At 49.9% G+C, this 14,654-nt stretch overlaps 1 protein-coding gene across 2 annotated transcripts in view; it reads right to left on the bottom strand.

Annotated features, from left to right (window-relative positions):
- Positions 1-11,704, bottom strand: part of hlfa (HLF transcription factor, PAR bZIP family member a) — a 58,337-nt gene extending 46,633 nt beyond the window's left edge. For both annotated transcript variants that reach the window (XM_059948200.1, XM_059948201.1), the window contains exon 1: positions 11,387-11,704. In XM_059948200.1, the coding sequence (XP_059804183.1) occupies positions 11,387-11,498 (112 nt within the window). In that variant the 5' untranslated portion in view covers positions 11,499-11,704. The remainder of the gene's footprint in view (positions 1-11,386) is intronic.
- Positions 11,705-14,654: the final 2,950 nt, after the last annotated feature.

Here is a 14,654-nt window from a genome sequence, read left to right as displayed (position 1 = left end):
AAGCGGGAAGGGGAAAGTTTGAAAGAGAATTACATCCATCTCTCTCACAACCTTATACCAAGCTGTCTGAGGACTAACAGATCATAAGGATAAATACATTCCAGAGAGAAACATCCAGCATCAAGAACACATATCACATGGTGATAAATAAAACTTTAAGGTGACAAGTCCCATACTAAAGTCAAGTATTAGATCTAATAATATCACAGGCCAGAGCCCATTATTACCACAGTGGGACAGTCCCGTATCAGGATCACAGCAGACCACAATGTATCAGTTTCATTTCAGGAATAGTACCCACCGTGTTAGCGGTCAACTATCCAGTAACAGAATCACACAGTAAAGGTGGCATGTCCTAATTAGGATCACCTTCTCACCGGGAGACCGTCCCATAGTCAAGATAAAACACTATTACTTCATGGCAACCCCGTATTAGGAAACTTGTGTTGTTTATACAGAAGTATATTCACTAGTAAAATATTATACAATAAGTAATTAAGGCTTCATTAACTATTCACAGCCTCAAATTAAAATAAGATTATCATCATTATGTGCTGTGTCATATGACGTGTACAATCACGGTCTTTCCGTGACCATGACTGCTCCAGGCAAATTTTTCTACAGAAGTGGCTTGCCATTGCCTTTTTCTGGCCAGCGCCTTTACAGGACGGGGGCAGCTCCGGGAGACGGGCAAACCGTCAGCTCAGGTAGAACCTTCGATTGCCCGGCCAGCATAGCCAGACCATGAGGACGCCAACCGGAAGACCCTTCAAGGTTTTCTCCCCTCTGTACTGGGCGACCAAAGATCAGGAGGGTGGGGCTGAAGTACAATCAGAACTTGAGGAGCAGCCCCTTTCAGATACTCAGACAGATGTGGGACACTGACTTCTCCCGGCCACAGAAAGGACAGGTGGCTAGGCAGTCAGAAGCCTGTTGTACCCTATACAACACCTTCCCCAACGTACAGGGGAAGGATCCCTTAATACAGACACCTCCACTGGGGTCATCCCTCGGTCTATACTGTGACAGATAGGTGTCAGAAACACAGGGCATTGCTGGCCCCACTTTACAGACTGACAAATAAAGTGACGAGACAGATAAATATGAGCTTTATTTGTCACACGTGCATTAAAACGTAGTGAAATGCATCAATGACCAAGAGTCTGAGGCAGTCTGCAAGAATCGCCGGACTTCATGCACCAAAACAGCGTGCCAATAACTTACAAACCCCAACCCGCACATCTTTGCAATGCAGAGGAAAATCAGAGCAGCTGGAGGAAACCCACACAGTCATGGGGAGAATGTTCAGATTCCTTACAGAGCGCAGCAGGATTTGAACCCCGATTGCGGATTGCTGGCATTGTAAAACGTTGCAGTAACCACTACGCGACCTCGCTGAATCTTTATCAGAAACTCACATCACTCAACAAGACAGACCTGGATCAGGAACACACGTCGCACAGCTAGACGGTTAGGGTCATAGAGTAGTACAGCGTAGAAACTGGCCCTTCAGCCCATCTAATCCATGCTGAACCATTTAAACTGTCCGCTCCCATTGATCCGCAGCGGGACCATAGCCCTCCATATCACGTACCTGTCCAAACTTCTCTTCAACACTGAAATCGAGCTTGCACCACCCTGCGAGTGAAGAGGGTGCCCCTCATGGTCTCTTTAAACATTTCGTCTTTCATCCTTCACCCATGACCTCCAGAGGTAGTCGACACACGGACTACACGATAGTCTACACTGGAGGCTGTGGTAGAACAAAGGACCCTACGGAAAATCCTGGTAATTCTGGATGATATTTCTCACCCTCTGCATGCCACCTTGGCTGAACAGAGGAACACTTTTAGTAATAGAGTATGACAACTGCGCTGCTCCAAACAGCGCGATACGAGGTCACTCCTACCCTTGGCCATTAGGCTTTTTAATGAGTAAACCTTCGATGATGAACCCTCCTGTTAGACTGTTTGAGTTAACTTTCTCTTTCTTCTCTTTTACTATTTGTCTATCTGTACACTGGTAATGCTACTGTGACACTGTAATCTATCTATCTAGTCGCACCCAACCTCAATGGGAAAACCCTGCTTACACTTACCCTATCATTACCCCTCATCATTTTGTATACCTCTATCAAATTTCCTCTTAATATTCTATGCTCCAAGGAATAAAGTTCTAACCTATTCAACCTTTTCTTCTAACTCAGTTCCTCCAGACCCAGCAAAATCCTTTAAATTTTCTCGGTACGTTCAACCTCATTGACATCTTCCCTTAGGTAGGTGACCAACACTGTACACAACACTCCAAATCAGGCCTCACCGATGTCTTGTACAACATCCCATCTCCTCTACTCAATACATTGGTTTGTGAAGGCCAGTGTGCCAAAAGCTTTCTTTATGACCTTATCCACCTGTGATGCCGCTTTCAATGAGTTATGGGCCTGTATTCCCAGACTCCTCGGTGCCCTACCGTTCGTTCACTGTGTAAGACCCACTGCAATCTGTCCTGCCGAAGTGCGAAACCTTACATTTGTCTGCACTAAGTTGTATCGGAAACACAGACTGCACAATGTTGGCATAACACTGTTTATAGTGTGACTGCATAAAGGTGACAAGTCTGTTCTAGTGACAGACACTCTCACAGATTCCCTTGCTGGGATTGTCCAGAATTAGAATCACACACAGTCACAGTCCTATACAATAACCTGAGCCCAGTGTTACTATCACTCTGATTTATATTAAAGTCCATGTCAATATTAGGACAGAACAATGTCCAACAATGACCATTACATGAGGACCACAAATTCTCACAGTGAAACAGTCCATTTTAAAAAGCACACACGGTATCATTGTACGCAGTGTTGGTCACTTACCTACAGGAAAATTACCAATAAGATTGTAAGAGTGGTGAGAACATTTCAAAGTAAATTTATTATCAAAGTGTATATATGCATACTCGTTACCATATACAACCCTGAGATGCATTTTCTTGTGGGCATATACAATAAATCCATAGAATAACAACCACAGTAGAGTCAATGAAAGACTGTGCCAACAGGATGGACAACCAATGTGCAAAAGATAACAAACTGCAAATACAAAAAGGAAAATAAATAAACAATAAATACTGAGAACAAGAGATGAAAAGTCCTTGAAAATGAGTCTCTAGATTGTGGGAAAAGTTCAGCGATGGGGCGAGTGAAGTTATCTATCTGGTTCAAGAGCCTGATGGTTGAGGTGTAATAACTGTTCCTGAACCTGGTGGTGAGTCCTGAGGCTCCTGTACCTCCTTCCTGATGGCAGCAGCGAGGCGAGAGCATGGCCTGGGTGCTGGGGGTCCCTGATGATGGCTGCTTTCCTGTGACAGTGTTCCTTGTAAGTGTGCCCACTGGTGGGGAGCGCTTTATCCATGATGGACTGGGCCATTTCAACTAACTCTGTAGGATTTTCTGTTCAGGGCATTGGTGTTTCCATACCATTTTTGATGCAGCCAGTTAATATAATCTTCACCACACATCTATAGCAGAATATCAAAGTTTTAGATGTCACACCAAATCTTCGCAAACTTCTAAGGAAGTAGAGATGCTGCCGTGCTTTCTTTGTAATTGCACTTACGCACTGGGCCCAGGACAGGTCCTCTAACATGATAACATCGAGGAATTTAAAGTTGCTGACCCTCCCCACCTCTGATTCCCCAGTGCGGAAACCTCTGGTTTCCCTCTCCTCAAATCAATAATCATCTCCTTGGTCTTGCTGACATTGAGTGAGAGTTGGTTGTTGTTGCACCACTCAGCCAGATGTTCAATCTCCCTCATATACGCTGATTCATCACCACCATTGATTCGGCCTATGGTAACAGTGTCATCAACAAACTGGAATGGTGGCTTTGGAGTTGTGCTGAGCCATGCAGCAATAAGTGTGAAGTGAGTAGAGCAGAGGGCTGAGCACACAGCCCCGTGGTGCTCCTGTGCTGATGGAGATTGTGAGGAGATGTTGTTGCCAATCTGAACTGACTGGGGTCTGCAAGTGAGGAAATCGAGGAACCAATTGCACAAGGAGGTATTGAGGCCAAGGTTTTGAAGCTTATTGATCAGTTTTGAGGGGATGACGGCATTTAATACTGAACTGTAGTCGATAAAGAGCAGTCTGATGTTTGCATCTTTGCTGTCCAGATGTTCCAGGTTTGAGTGAGGAGCCAAAGAGATGGCACCTGTTGTGGACCTGTTGCTCCAGTAGGTAAACTGGAGCAGAGTCAAGTCACTCCAAAGGCAGCATCGCCAACCTGTCAAAACGTTTCCACTGTGAACGTAAGTGCCACTGGATGATAGTCATCGAGGCAGATTACCAGGTTCCTCTTAAGCACCAGTATAATTTGGATGCTGTCAATGCTTGAGCACCTGAGTGAGGGGAGATTTGATAGAGGCATACAAAATTACGAGGGATACAGATAGGGTAAATACAATCAGGCTTTTTCTCAGAGTAACACACACAAAATGTTGGAAGAACTCAGCAGGTCGGGCAGCATCTATGGAGAGGAATAAACAGACAATTTTCCGGGATGAGAACCTTCTTCAGGACTGGAAAGAAAAGGAACAGAGCCAGAATACGGCAGTAAGGGGCCGGCAGACGCTGACCTTGTGCGAGACTGGACCTGGAGGTCATGGGTTAAGGGTGAAATGTGAAATGTTTAAGAGGATCCTGAGGGGGGAGACTTCTTCACTCAAGAGGGTGGTAAGTGTGGAACGAGCTGCCAGTGGAAGTGATAAATGTGGGTTCAATTGCAACAATTAACATAAGTTTGGATAACTATTGGATGGGAGGGGTGAGGATGACTATGATTCCAGCAGTAGGATGATGGGACCAGCTCAGCACAGACTAGATGGGCTGAAGGGCATGTTTTGTGCTGTACTTTTCTACGATTGCCACACATTAATCAAAATGATATCACAGCGCAACAATCTCCCATCAAAAACACAGATTCATCGTGTGCTTTATAGAATACAGTCGGCCCTCCTTATCTGCGGGGGATTGGTTCTGAGACCCCCACCCCCGCAGATACCAAAAAACGTGGATGCTCAAGTCCCTTATTTAACCTGTCTCAGTGCGTAGGTCTTTAGGACCCAGCGGAACCCCGTACTTTATTCAACATGTTCAGTGCAGTGGACATTAGGGCCTGGCGGCACAGCTCTGAATCCACAGTGTTTCTGTTCACAAAAATAATTACGGTCACGATTGAAAATAAGGCGGAAGTAATAAAGCGATCGGAAAGAGGTGAAACGCCATCGGTCATTGGAAAAGCATTAGGCTACAGTCGGTCAACGGTCAGAACAATTTTAATGGAGCACGTGAAAGGCCCTGCCCCGATGAAAGCTACAGTTATTACTAAGCAACGCAGTGGTTTAATTGTTGAAATACGTATGTTTCTTAAATGTTTTATATGCATAGAAAGGTAAAATATGTACTATATACTAAGAAAAACGTTTGACTGATGCTAAATAATAATGGATGTACCTGTTCCGACTTCAAATCCGACTTAAAGACGGACTCAGAAACGGAACTCATTCATAACCTGGGGACAGCCTGTACTTTTAAGTCATTTCTAGATTACTTATAATACCTAATACAATGTAAATGCTATGTAAATAGTTATTATATTGTATTGTTTAGGGAATAATGACAAGAAAAAATAGTCTGTACATGCTCAAGCAATGAGCGCTGGAGAGAGAACTTCCGGGTTTTCCCGATCCGCAGTCGGTTGAATCCGCGCATGCGGAACACCGACTGAACTTGGGGTCCACATCCATAGATCGCACAAAGTTGCCATGCAAACCAATAGGGTGGTCAAGAAGGTGCACGGTGTGTTGGCCTGCATTAGATAGGGCACTGGGTTCAAGAGCCACGAGGTAATGTTGCAACTCTAAAACTCTGGTTAGACCACACTTGGAGTATCGTGTTCAGTTCTGGTCACCTCATTATAGGAAGGGACGTGGAAGCTTTAGAGACAGTGCAGAGGAGATTCACCAGGATGCTGCCTGGATTAGAGAGGGTGCAGAGGAGATTCACCAGGATGCTGCCTGGATTAGAGAGGGTGCAGAGGAGATTCACCAGGATGCTGCCTGGATTAGAGAGGGTGCAGAGGAGATTCACCAGGATGCTGTCTGGATTAGAGAGGGTGCAGAGGAGATTCACCAGGATGCTGTCTGGATTAGAGAGGGTGCAGAGGAGATTCACCAGGATGCTGTCTGGATTAGAGAGGGTGCAGAGGAGATTTACCAGGATGCTGCCTGGATTAGAGAGGGTGCAGAGGAGATTCACCAGGATGCTGTCTGGATTAGAGAGGGTGCAGAGGAGATTCACCAGGATGCTGCCTGGATTAGAGAGGGTGCAGAGGAGATTCACCAGGATGCTGCCTGGATTAGAGAGGGTGCAGAGAAGATTCACCAGGATGCAGCCTGGATTAGAGAGGGTGCAGAGGAGATTCACCAGGATGCTGCCTGGATTAGAGAGGGTGCAGAGGAGATTCACCGGGATGCTGCCTGGATTAGAGAGGGTGCAGAGGAGATTCACCAGGATGCTGCCTGGATTAGAGAGGGTGCAGAGGAGATTCACCGGGATGCTGCCTGGATTAGAGAGGGTGCAGAGGAGATTCACCAGGATGCTGCCTGGATTAGAGAGGGTGCAGAGGAGATTCACCAGGATGCTGTCTGGATTAGAGAGGGTGCAGAGGAGATTCACCAGGATGCTGCCTGGATTAGAGAGGGTGCGGAGGAGATTCACCAGGATGCTGCCTGGATTAGAGAGGGTGCAGAGGAGATTCACCAGGATGCCGCCTGGATTAGAGAGCTTGTCATATTAGTATAGGTTCGGTGAGTGAGGGCTTCCCTCTTTGGAGTGAAGGAAAATGAGAGGTGACTTGATAAAGATGTACAAGATAGTAAGAGTAATAGACAGAGTGGACAGCCAGAGTCTTTTCCCCAGGACGGAAACGGCAGATACAGGGAGCAGAATTTGATGGGGAAAGTATAGGGGGATGTTAGGGGCAAGTTTCTTTCATCACCGAGAGTGGTGTGTGCGTAGAACGCCCTAAGGGGGTAGTGGTAGAGGAAGGTACGTTAGGAGCATTTAAGAAGATCTTAGATAGGCACATGGATGAAAGAAAAATGGAGGCCTGGAAGGGTTAGATTGATCTTAGAATAGGTTAAAAGGTCGGCACATCGAGGACTGAAGGGCCTGTAGTGTTCTATGTTCTACAACCCAGGTATCTGGGACACAAACGAGTGTCACTATTACTCGCCGTTATTGGACAACTGCCCCACGTCCGAGTCAGAGACATCCCGATTCAGATCCTGCAGCAAGCAGGACAGTGACTGCTCGTTACAACAATCAGATTATAACGTACACACACCATCAGAATCACAAACTGTCCCAACACGACAGACCCTCATCCAGGGTTTTACACCTGAGAGCATCAGAGCTGTAGAACACAGCAACAGACCTTTCAACGTACCAGATCCCATCTGACCCCCGTCCCCACAATGGGACCACATCCTTCTACACTTCTTTCGCACATTTCCAGCTGGTCATTCTTTGCTATTTATAGTTCCTCTGAAATTCTGCTCTATTTCTTTATTTTCCTGTAGATGCCTGCAAGAAAACAAAGTTCAAGGTTGTAGATAGTTCCTTAAGGTTGTTATAGCCGGGGGTGGTAATGGGGACAAGCTCCCACTATCTATTGAGTGTTCCCAATGCTTCTCAAATGGGCTCCGACAGCCAAACCCAGCTCCTGGCCTTCACATATGGCTACTGAGCCCAGCAGAACCATTTCTACTGACAGGAGAAGGGGAAAAGGTGGGTTACTGGCACTTTAAAAACAGTCGCTTCGGGCAGAAGGGGCTCATCAGCCGTGATTGGCAGCTCATCTAGGAGATGGAAACTCTGTACCCACTCATGGGGAAGGCTTCAGGAGTGAACTCAGAGGGAAAAATCCAGAGCTGGAGTCCCTAAGGCAGACCTATGTTGAGCTCAACGCTGACTGGCATCTCCCACGACACTGCCAGTGCCAAACTGTCTCAGTCTTTGCCATTCCTTTGGGTTCATCAGATGCGTGGAGAGGGGGAGCCTGCTCCTGATATTGAACTGACCAAGATTGTGTATCTAGACAGATAGGACGCAATATCCACGGTCAACCCTGACCGACGGAGGCCTCGAAGGTAGTATATGGTGATATACACACTCGTACTTCGATAATGGATTTATTATGAACTGAATATCTCACCTATTCATGGTCTGTTAAACATACTGACTGTATCTGATCCAGCACCTACTCAGGCAGTCAGTTCCTGATATCAACCTCCCCGTGTTAAAAAAAACACACACACCTCTCAGATCCCCGTTCAGACTCCTTCCTTTCCCTTACACCTACGCCCACCTGATACGATCATCATGCAGAAAGACTTTGGCTACCTGTGCCTCCTATAATCTTATATACTTCTGTCAAGTCTGCCTTCAATCTCCTTTGCTCCAGGGAAAGTAACGTTCTCAACCAGAACACAAGGAGTTTGTATGCTCTCCCTGTGACGGCAGGGATTTAGTCCAGGTGTTCCGGTTTCCTGTCACGTTCCAAAGACGTCAGTGAGCTGTGTTGCGCACAAAAAGCACGGCAAAGCCTGTGGGCTGCCCCCAGCACATCCTCGGACCGTGATGGTCACTGACACAAACATCACATTTCACTGGGTCTCTCACTGTACGGGTGACAATTAAATCTGGAAACAAGCTGAGCCCGTCGTTGAAGCCCCCCCCCCCACCCCTGGCCCAGGCAACGTTTCGACGCATTTCTGCAGAACTCCCTCCTCGTGTCAGGAACACAATCACACAGCATCATCAAAGCTTAAAGACGAGCTTCATTTGTCACATGCACATTGAAACACACAGTGAAACGCATCATTTGTGTCCAATCAAATCAGCAAGCATTGTGCTGGGGGCAGCCCACACGTGTGGCCACACTTCCGGTGCCAAAATCGCATGCCCACAACCAACCTGAACCATACGCCTTAGGAACGTGGGAGGTAATCGGGGCACCTGGAGGAAGCTCAGGGTGAACATGCAAACTCCTGACAGGCAGCAGCAGGAATTGAACCCCGATTGGTGCTCGCAGGCACTGTAAAAGGGTACACTAATCACTATGTTACTGCTTAGACTTGAGGATAATTATCCCCATAAAAGAATAACAAAGCAATGGTGACAAAGTCCTCCAACCAAATATTCAAGAACCATCGTGCACTAGGGTTACACAGTATCAGCGTACCACAAGAACACCATATCAACAGTCTCATACCAGGACTGCAAAGGAAGGGGTCAGAAACTTCCTATTTGGGCTTCTGTCCTCTTCCTTTCTGGTCCTGACGAAGGGTCTCGGCCTGAAATATCATCTGCTCATTCCTCTCCATTAGATGCCGCCTGACCTGCTGAGTTCCTCCTGCTTTTGGTGACAGTTGCTCAGGAGTTGGTCACTGAGCTTCCTGAAGGTTGTTACAGCCGGGGAGCTATCACCTCCTACTAAACACTCGCAATGGCGTGTGAGGACCAAGCCCAGCTCCTGGCCTTCACGTGTGGCTACTGAGCCCATCAGAACCATTTCTGCTGACAGGAGAAGGGGCAATGGTGGGTTAGAATCAGTTGCTTTGGGCAGATGGGGTTCAGCCGCTGTGGTTGGCAGCTCAGTTGGGAGAAGGATCTCAAACCTCCGCTGGCTTGCGGTTCTACTCACTCATGGGGAAGGCTTCGGGAGTGAACAGTTATTAATCTTTAAGGCGGTTAGTCCTACATTGAGTTCAACACTGACTGGCAACTCCCACAGTACCGCCACTGGTGCCAAACTGTATCGGTCTCTACTGTTCCCTTGGATTTGTCAGCTGTGTGGAGGGGGGAGCCGATTCATGGGCTACAGCCTGCTCTCCATATTGTATAGCCCTGGCTTGTGTATCACAGACAGCTGGGGCCCAACATCCCAACCAAAGAAGGACCTTACGACATGTGACATAAAGCATTTAATAGGGAATGGGAGCAAGCCCTCCCCCCCCCCCTAGCTATAACAACTGTAAGGTTGTCACATGTACATCAAAACACACAGATAAGCGTCCCTGTGTCAGCGACCGACACAGTCTGAGGATTGTGCAGGGGTGGGGCAGCCTCAAGTGTCACCATGTTTCTGGCACCAACATGGTGTGCCCACAGCTCACTAACCCCAAGCTGTACGCGGTCGGAATGTGGGAGGAAACTGGAGCTCCTGGGGGAAAATACGACTGGCTCACAGACAGCAGCAGGGATCGAGGCCCAATCGGTTATTGTCAGCACCGTAAACCGATTGAGCTAACCACTACGCTACCGTGCTGCCCGCCATACGAGTACAACACATCACAGAGAACCAGTCAGGCATTGTATGGTGACGTAAATACAGGGAGAATGCAGTCGGAGTGCTGAAAAGTGTTTTAGGGAGGCGGAGTTGCCGTGGGACCTCACTACGTTTTCCTGCATTTGGACCATTGCCAGAATTTGAATCACACTATGACGCTGGTTACAATCCTTCACTCATTCCACAGGTTAAGCCGAGATGGTAGTGCACTTGGTTTCCACGGTTTTAGATTAAAGTCTTGCACTGGTATCACACAATATCCCTGATTTGTTTATGCCACATGTAGTGAAATGCCCCGTTTGCACGAACACCCAACACCGCCTCGCCACGTGCCGCAAGTGTCACCATTCTGGCGCCAATATCGCGCGTCCACAGTGTTTGTCAGAGTAACAACAACAAAACAACCTGGCTTCCGGCACCCTACAGGGCAAGCAGTCCCACGTGAGGGTGCCTTCCCTCCACAACATTATACAATGCTTCTTCTCTCCCCCCCCCACAATAGGTCAGTTTCTACCCCTGGGGTCATGTCTGACTCCGAGATCCCTTGTGCCAGTAATCCTGACACCACACACCTCCCTACTCCTTCCCCACTCCTCCCCTAATCCCTGTCTCTCCCCGCACCACATCCCACCCTCGGCACCTCACCCACTCCTCCAGCATCTGACTACCCTCCCCATAGTTCCCTGTCTCCCCTACCCCTCCCTCTGGACCCCACCGCCTGTCCTTCCTCCACCACAGTACCCCCTCCATTCCCCTTCCTCCTCCCCCCCTCAGCAACCCTTTCACTGTCTTCTACCCCTCCCCCTGTATTGCCCCTCCCCTTCCTTTTCCACCTTTCTCTCCCTCCCTCCACTAACTCACACCCTCCCTACCCCCCACCAACCACTCTCCCTCCCTCCTCCCCTCCACCCTCCCACCCACACAAACCCCCTCCCTCAACCTCCAGTCCTACCCACTCAATCTCCCTCCCCCTCACCGTCGTCCTGCCGCGGCGGCAGCTTGACCGGGTTCTCCAGCAGCGACTTGAGGACCCCGTGCGTCGCCGGCACGAACCGGGAGTTGAGGGCGACCGGGACCGGGCGGGACATCTCCGGGGGCTCGGTGTGCGGGGGACGGGCAGCAGCGGCTCTGCACTCGGGCTGGAGACCCCTTCAGTCCTCGCCCATCGGCTCCCCCCACAAGCCCCTCTCGCCGAGGACCTGGGCTCCGATGTTCCGCCTCTCGCTCCCGCACTAATCGGCTGTGCCAGCGAGCGAACACATTGACGCTTCTCTCTCCTGCAGAAAATCCAAGTCATGTGAGTGAGGCGGAGTTGACCCACTTTTGGCCAATCGCTCCGCCGTAAACTTCTGCCTTTCGCCGCCGCTCACATTGGTCCCCATGTGCGCCCTCCCGGCTCCTCCTGCCCCGCTCCCTCACTCCGGATGGAACGATTCCCTCTCCCCAGATGCTGCCCGGCCCGCCGACTCCCTCCGGCGGCTTCGCGTCTGACCCCCGATCGACAGCGGCGCAGTTGTCGGCTAATTTCAGAACTTGCAGGGGGGAGGGAGGTGGGAAATCCGAAGGGGTGAGGAATAGAGGAGAGTGGACCGTGGGAGGAGGAGGGAGATCAAAGGGAGGTGATAGGCAGGTGAGGAGTGGAGTAGGGTTGAGGAATAGAGGAGAGTGGACCGTGGGAGGAGGAGGGAGATCAAAGGGAGGTGATAGGCAGGTGAGGAGTGGAGAAGGGGTGAGGAATAGAGGAGAGTGGACCGTGGGAGGAGGAGGGAGATCAAAGGGAGGTGATAGGCAGGTGAGGAGTGGAATAGGGTTGAGGAATAAAGGAGAGTGGACCGTGGGAGGAGGAGGGAGATCAAAGGGAGGTGATAGGCAGGTGAGGAGTGGAGAAGGGGTGAGGAATAGAGGAGAGTGGACTGTGGGAGGCGGAGGGAGATCAAAGGGAGGTGATAGGCAGGTGAGGGGTGGAGTAGGGTTGAGGAATAGAGGAGAGTGGACTGTGGGAGGAGGGAGATCAAAGGGAGGTGATAGGCAGGTGAGGAGTGGAGTAGGGTTGAGGAATAGAGGAGAGTGGACCGTGGGAGGAGGAGGGAGATCAAAGGGAGGTGATAGGCAGGTGAGGAGTGGAGAAGGGGTGAGGAATAGAGGAGAGTGGACCGTGGGAGGCGGAGGAAGATCAAAGGGAGGTGATAGGCAGGTGAGGAGTGGAGAAGGGGTGAGGAATAGAGGAGAGTGGACCGTGGGAGGCGGAGGGAGATCAAAGGGAGGTGATAGGCAGGTGAGGAGTGGAGAAGGGGTGAGGAATAGAGGAGAGTGGACCGTGGGAGGCGGAGGGAGATCAAAGGGAGGTGATAGGCAGGTGAGGAGTGGAGAAGGGGTGAGGAATAGAGGAGAGTGGACCGTGGGAGGCGGAGGGAGATCAAAGGGAGGTGATAGGCAGGTGAGGAGTGGAGAAGGGGTGAGGAATAGAGGAGAGTGGACCGTGGGAGGCGGAGGGAGATCAAAGGGAGGTGATAGGCAGGTGAGGAGTGGAGAAGGGGTGAGAAGAAAACGGGGAATTGAAAGAAGAGGGAAGGGGAGGGGGGAAGAAATGATCAGAAGTTGGTTGATCAATGGTTGTACCATCAGGTTGGAGGCAACTCGGACGGAATATGAGGTGTTGCTCCTCCAACCTGAGTGTGGCCTCAATAGGCAGCAGAAGAGACCGAGGACAGACATGTCAGAATGAGAACGGGAAGTGGAATCGAAATGGGCCACCAGCAGGGAGTTGCTGCCTTTTGTGGTTGCCCAGATGCAAAGATGTTGGGCAAGTGAGAGCGAAATAAAATAAGGTTTGGAATTGGTGAGCTGGGATAGACTAGATGTACCAAGTTGAAGTTTATTGTTATTTAGCCGTCCAAATGTACACAGCCAAACGTCCACGTACACCGCCAGACGTCCACACGTACACAGCCAAACGTCCACATGTACACCGCCAAACGTGAACACGTACACCACCAAACGTCCACACGTACACAGCCAAACGTCCACACGTACACCGCCAAACGTCCACACGTACACCGCCAAACGTCCAGACGTACACAGCCAAACGTCCACACGTACACAGCCAGACGTCCACACGTACACAGCCAAATGTTCACACGTACACCGCCAAACATCCACACGTACACCACCAAACGTCCACACGTACACAGCCAAACGTCCACACGTACACCGCCAAACGTCCACACGTACACCGCCAAACGTCCACACGTACACAGCCAAACGTCCACACGTACACAGCCAGACGTCCACACGTACACAGCCAAACGTCCACACGTACACCGCCAAACGTCCACACGTACACCGCCAAACGTCCACACGTACACAGCCAGACGTCCACACGTACACAGCCAAACGTCCACACGTACACCGCCAAACGTCCACACGTACACAGCCAAACGTCCACACGTACACAGCCCAACGTCCACACGTACACAGCCAAACGTCCACACGTACACAGCCAAACGTCCACACGTACACAGCCAAACGTCCACACGTACACAGCCAAACGTCCACACGTACACCGCCAAACGTCCACACGTACACCGCCAAACGTCCACACGTACACAGCCAAACGTTCACACGTACACAGCCAAAAGTCCACACGTACACCGCCAAACGTCTACACGTACACAGCCAAACGTCCACACGTATACAGCCAAACGTCCACACGTACACAGCCCAACGTCCACACGTACACAGCCAAACGTCCACACGTATACAGCCAAACGTCCACACGTACACAGCCAAACGTCCAGACGTACACCGCCAGCCAGCCACATGTACACAGCCAAACATCCACATGAGGTCCGATCAGCTCTTTAAAGAGGTTACCCGCCGGTTGGCGAAACTGGTACAAAGGGAGAACTTCGCAGGTGTTTGGATGTTCCAATCAGCTTCGGGAGCAGAGCTCTGCAAATTAAGTAAAAGTACAGAAGGGGCAAGCGGGGCAGCCATTGTTGGGAACAGGCCAGTGGTGAGAGTAGGAGTGTCAGGCTTTGGCTCAAAGGAGGCTTCGATGAGAAGAGGCTGAGGCCAGAGAGACAGGTAAGGACAGGTTTTTCCTTTCATTATTGCTGGTGTGGTCTTGCTCGTTGTACAGCGCAGGCAGGATGGCCAATGTGGCAGTGGAATGCTCCTCCTGTTGGATGTGGGGATTCATGGAACCTGATGCGGGAAGTGCAGCCAACTCCAGCTCATGAAAG

This window comes from Hypanus sabinus, chromosome 23 (assembly GCF_030144855.1).
Source record: "Hypanus sabinus isolate sHypSab1 chromosome 23, sHypSab1.hap1, whole genome shotgun sequence".
Classification (NCBI taxonomy): Eukaryota; Metazoa; Chordata; class Chondrichthyes; order Myliobatiformes; family Dasyatidae; genus Hypanus; species Hypanus sabinus.
Note: the sequence above shows the minus strand (reverse complement) of the source record. Positions and strands in the feature narration are given on the sequence as shown.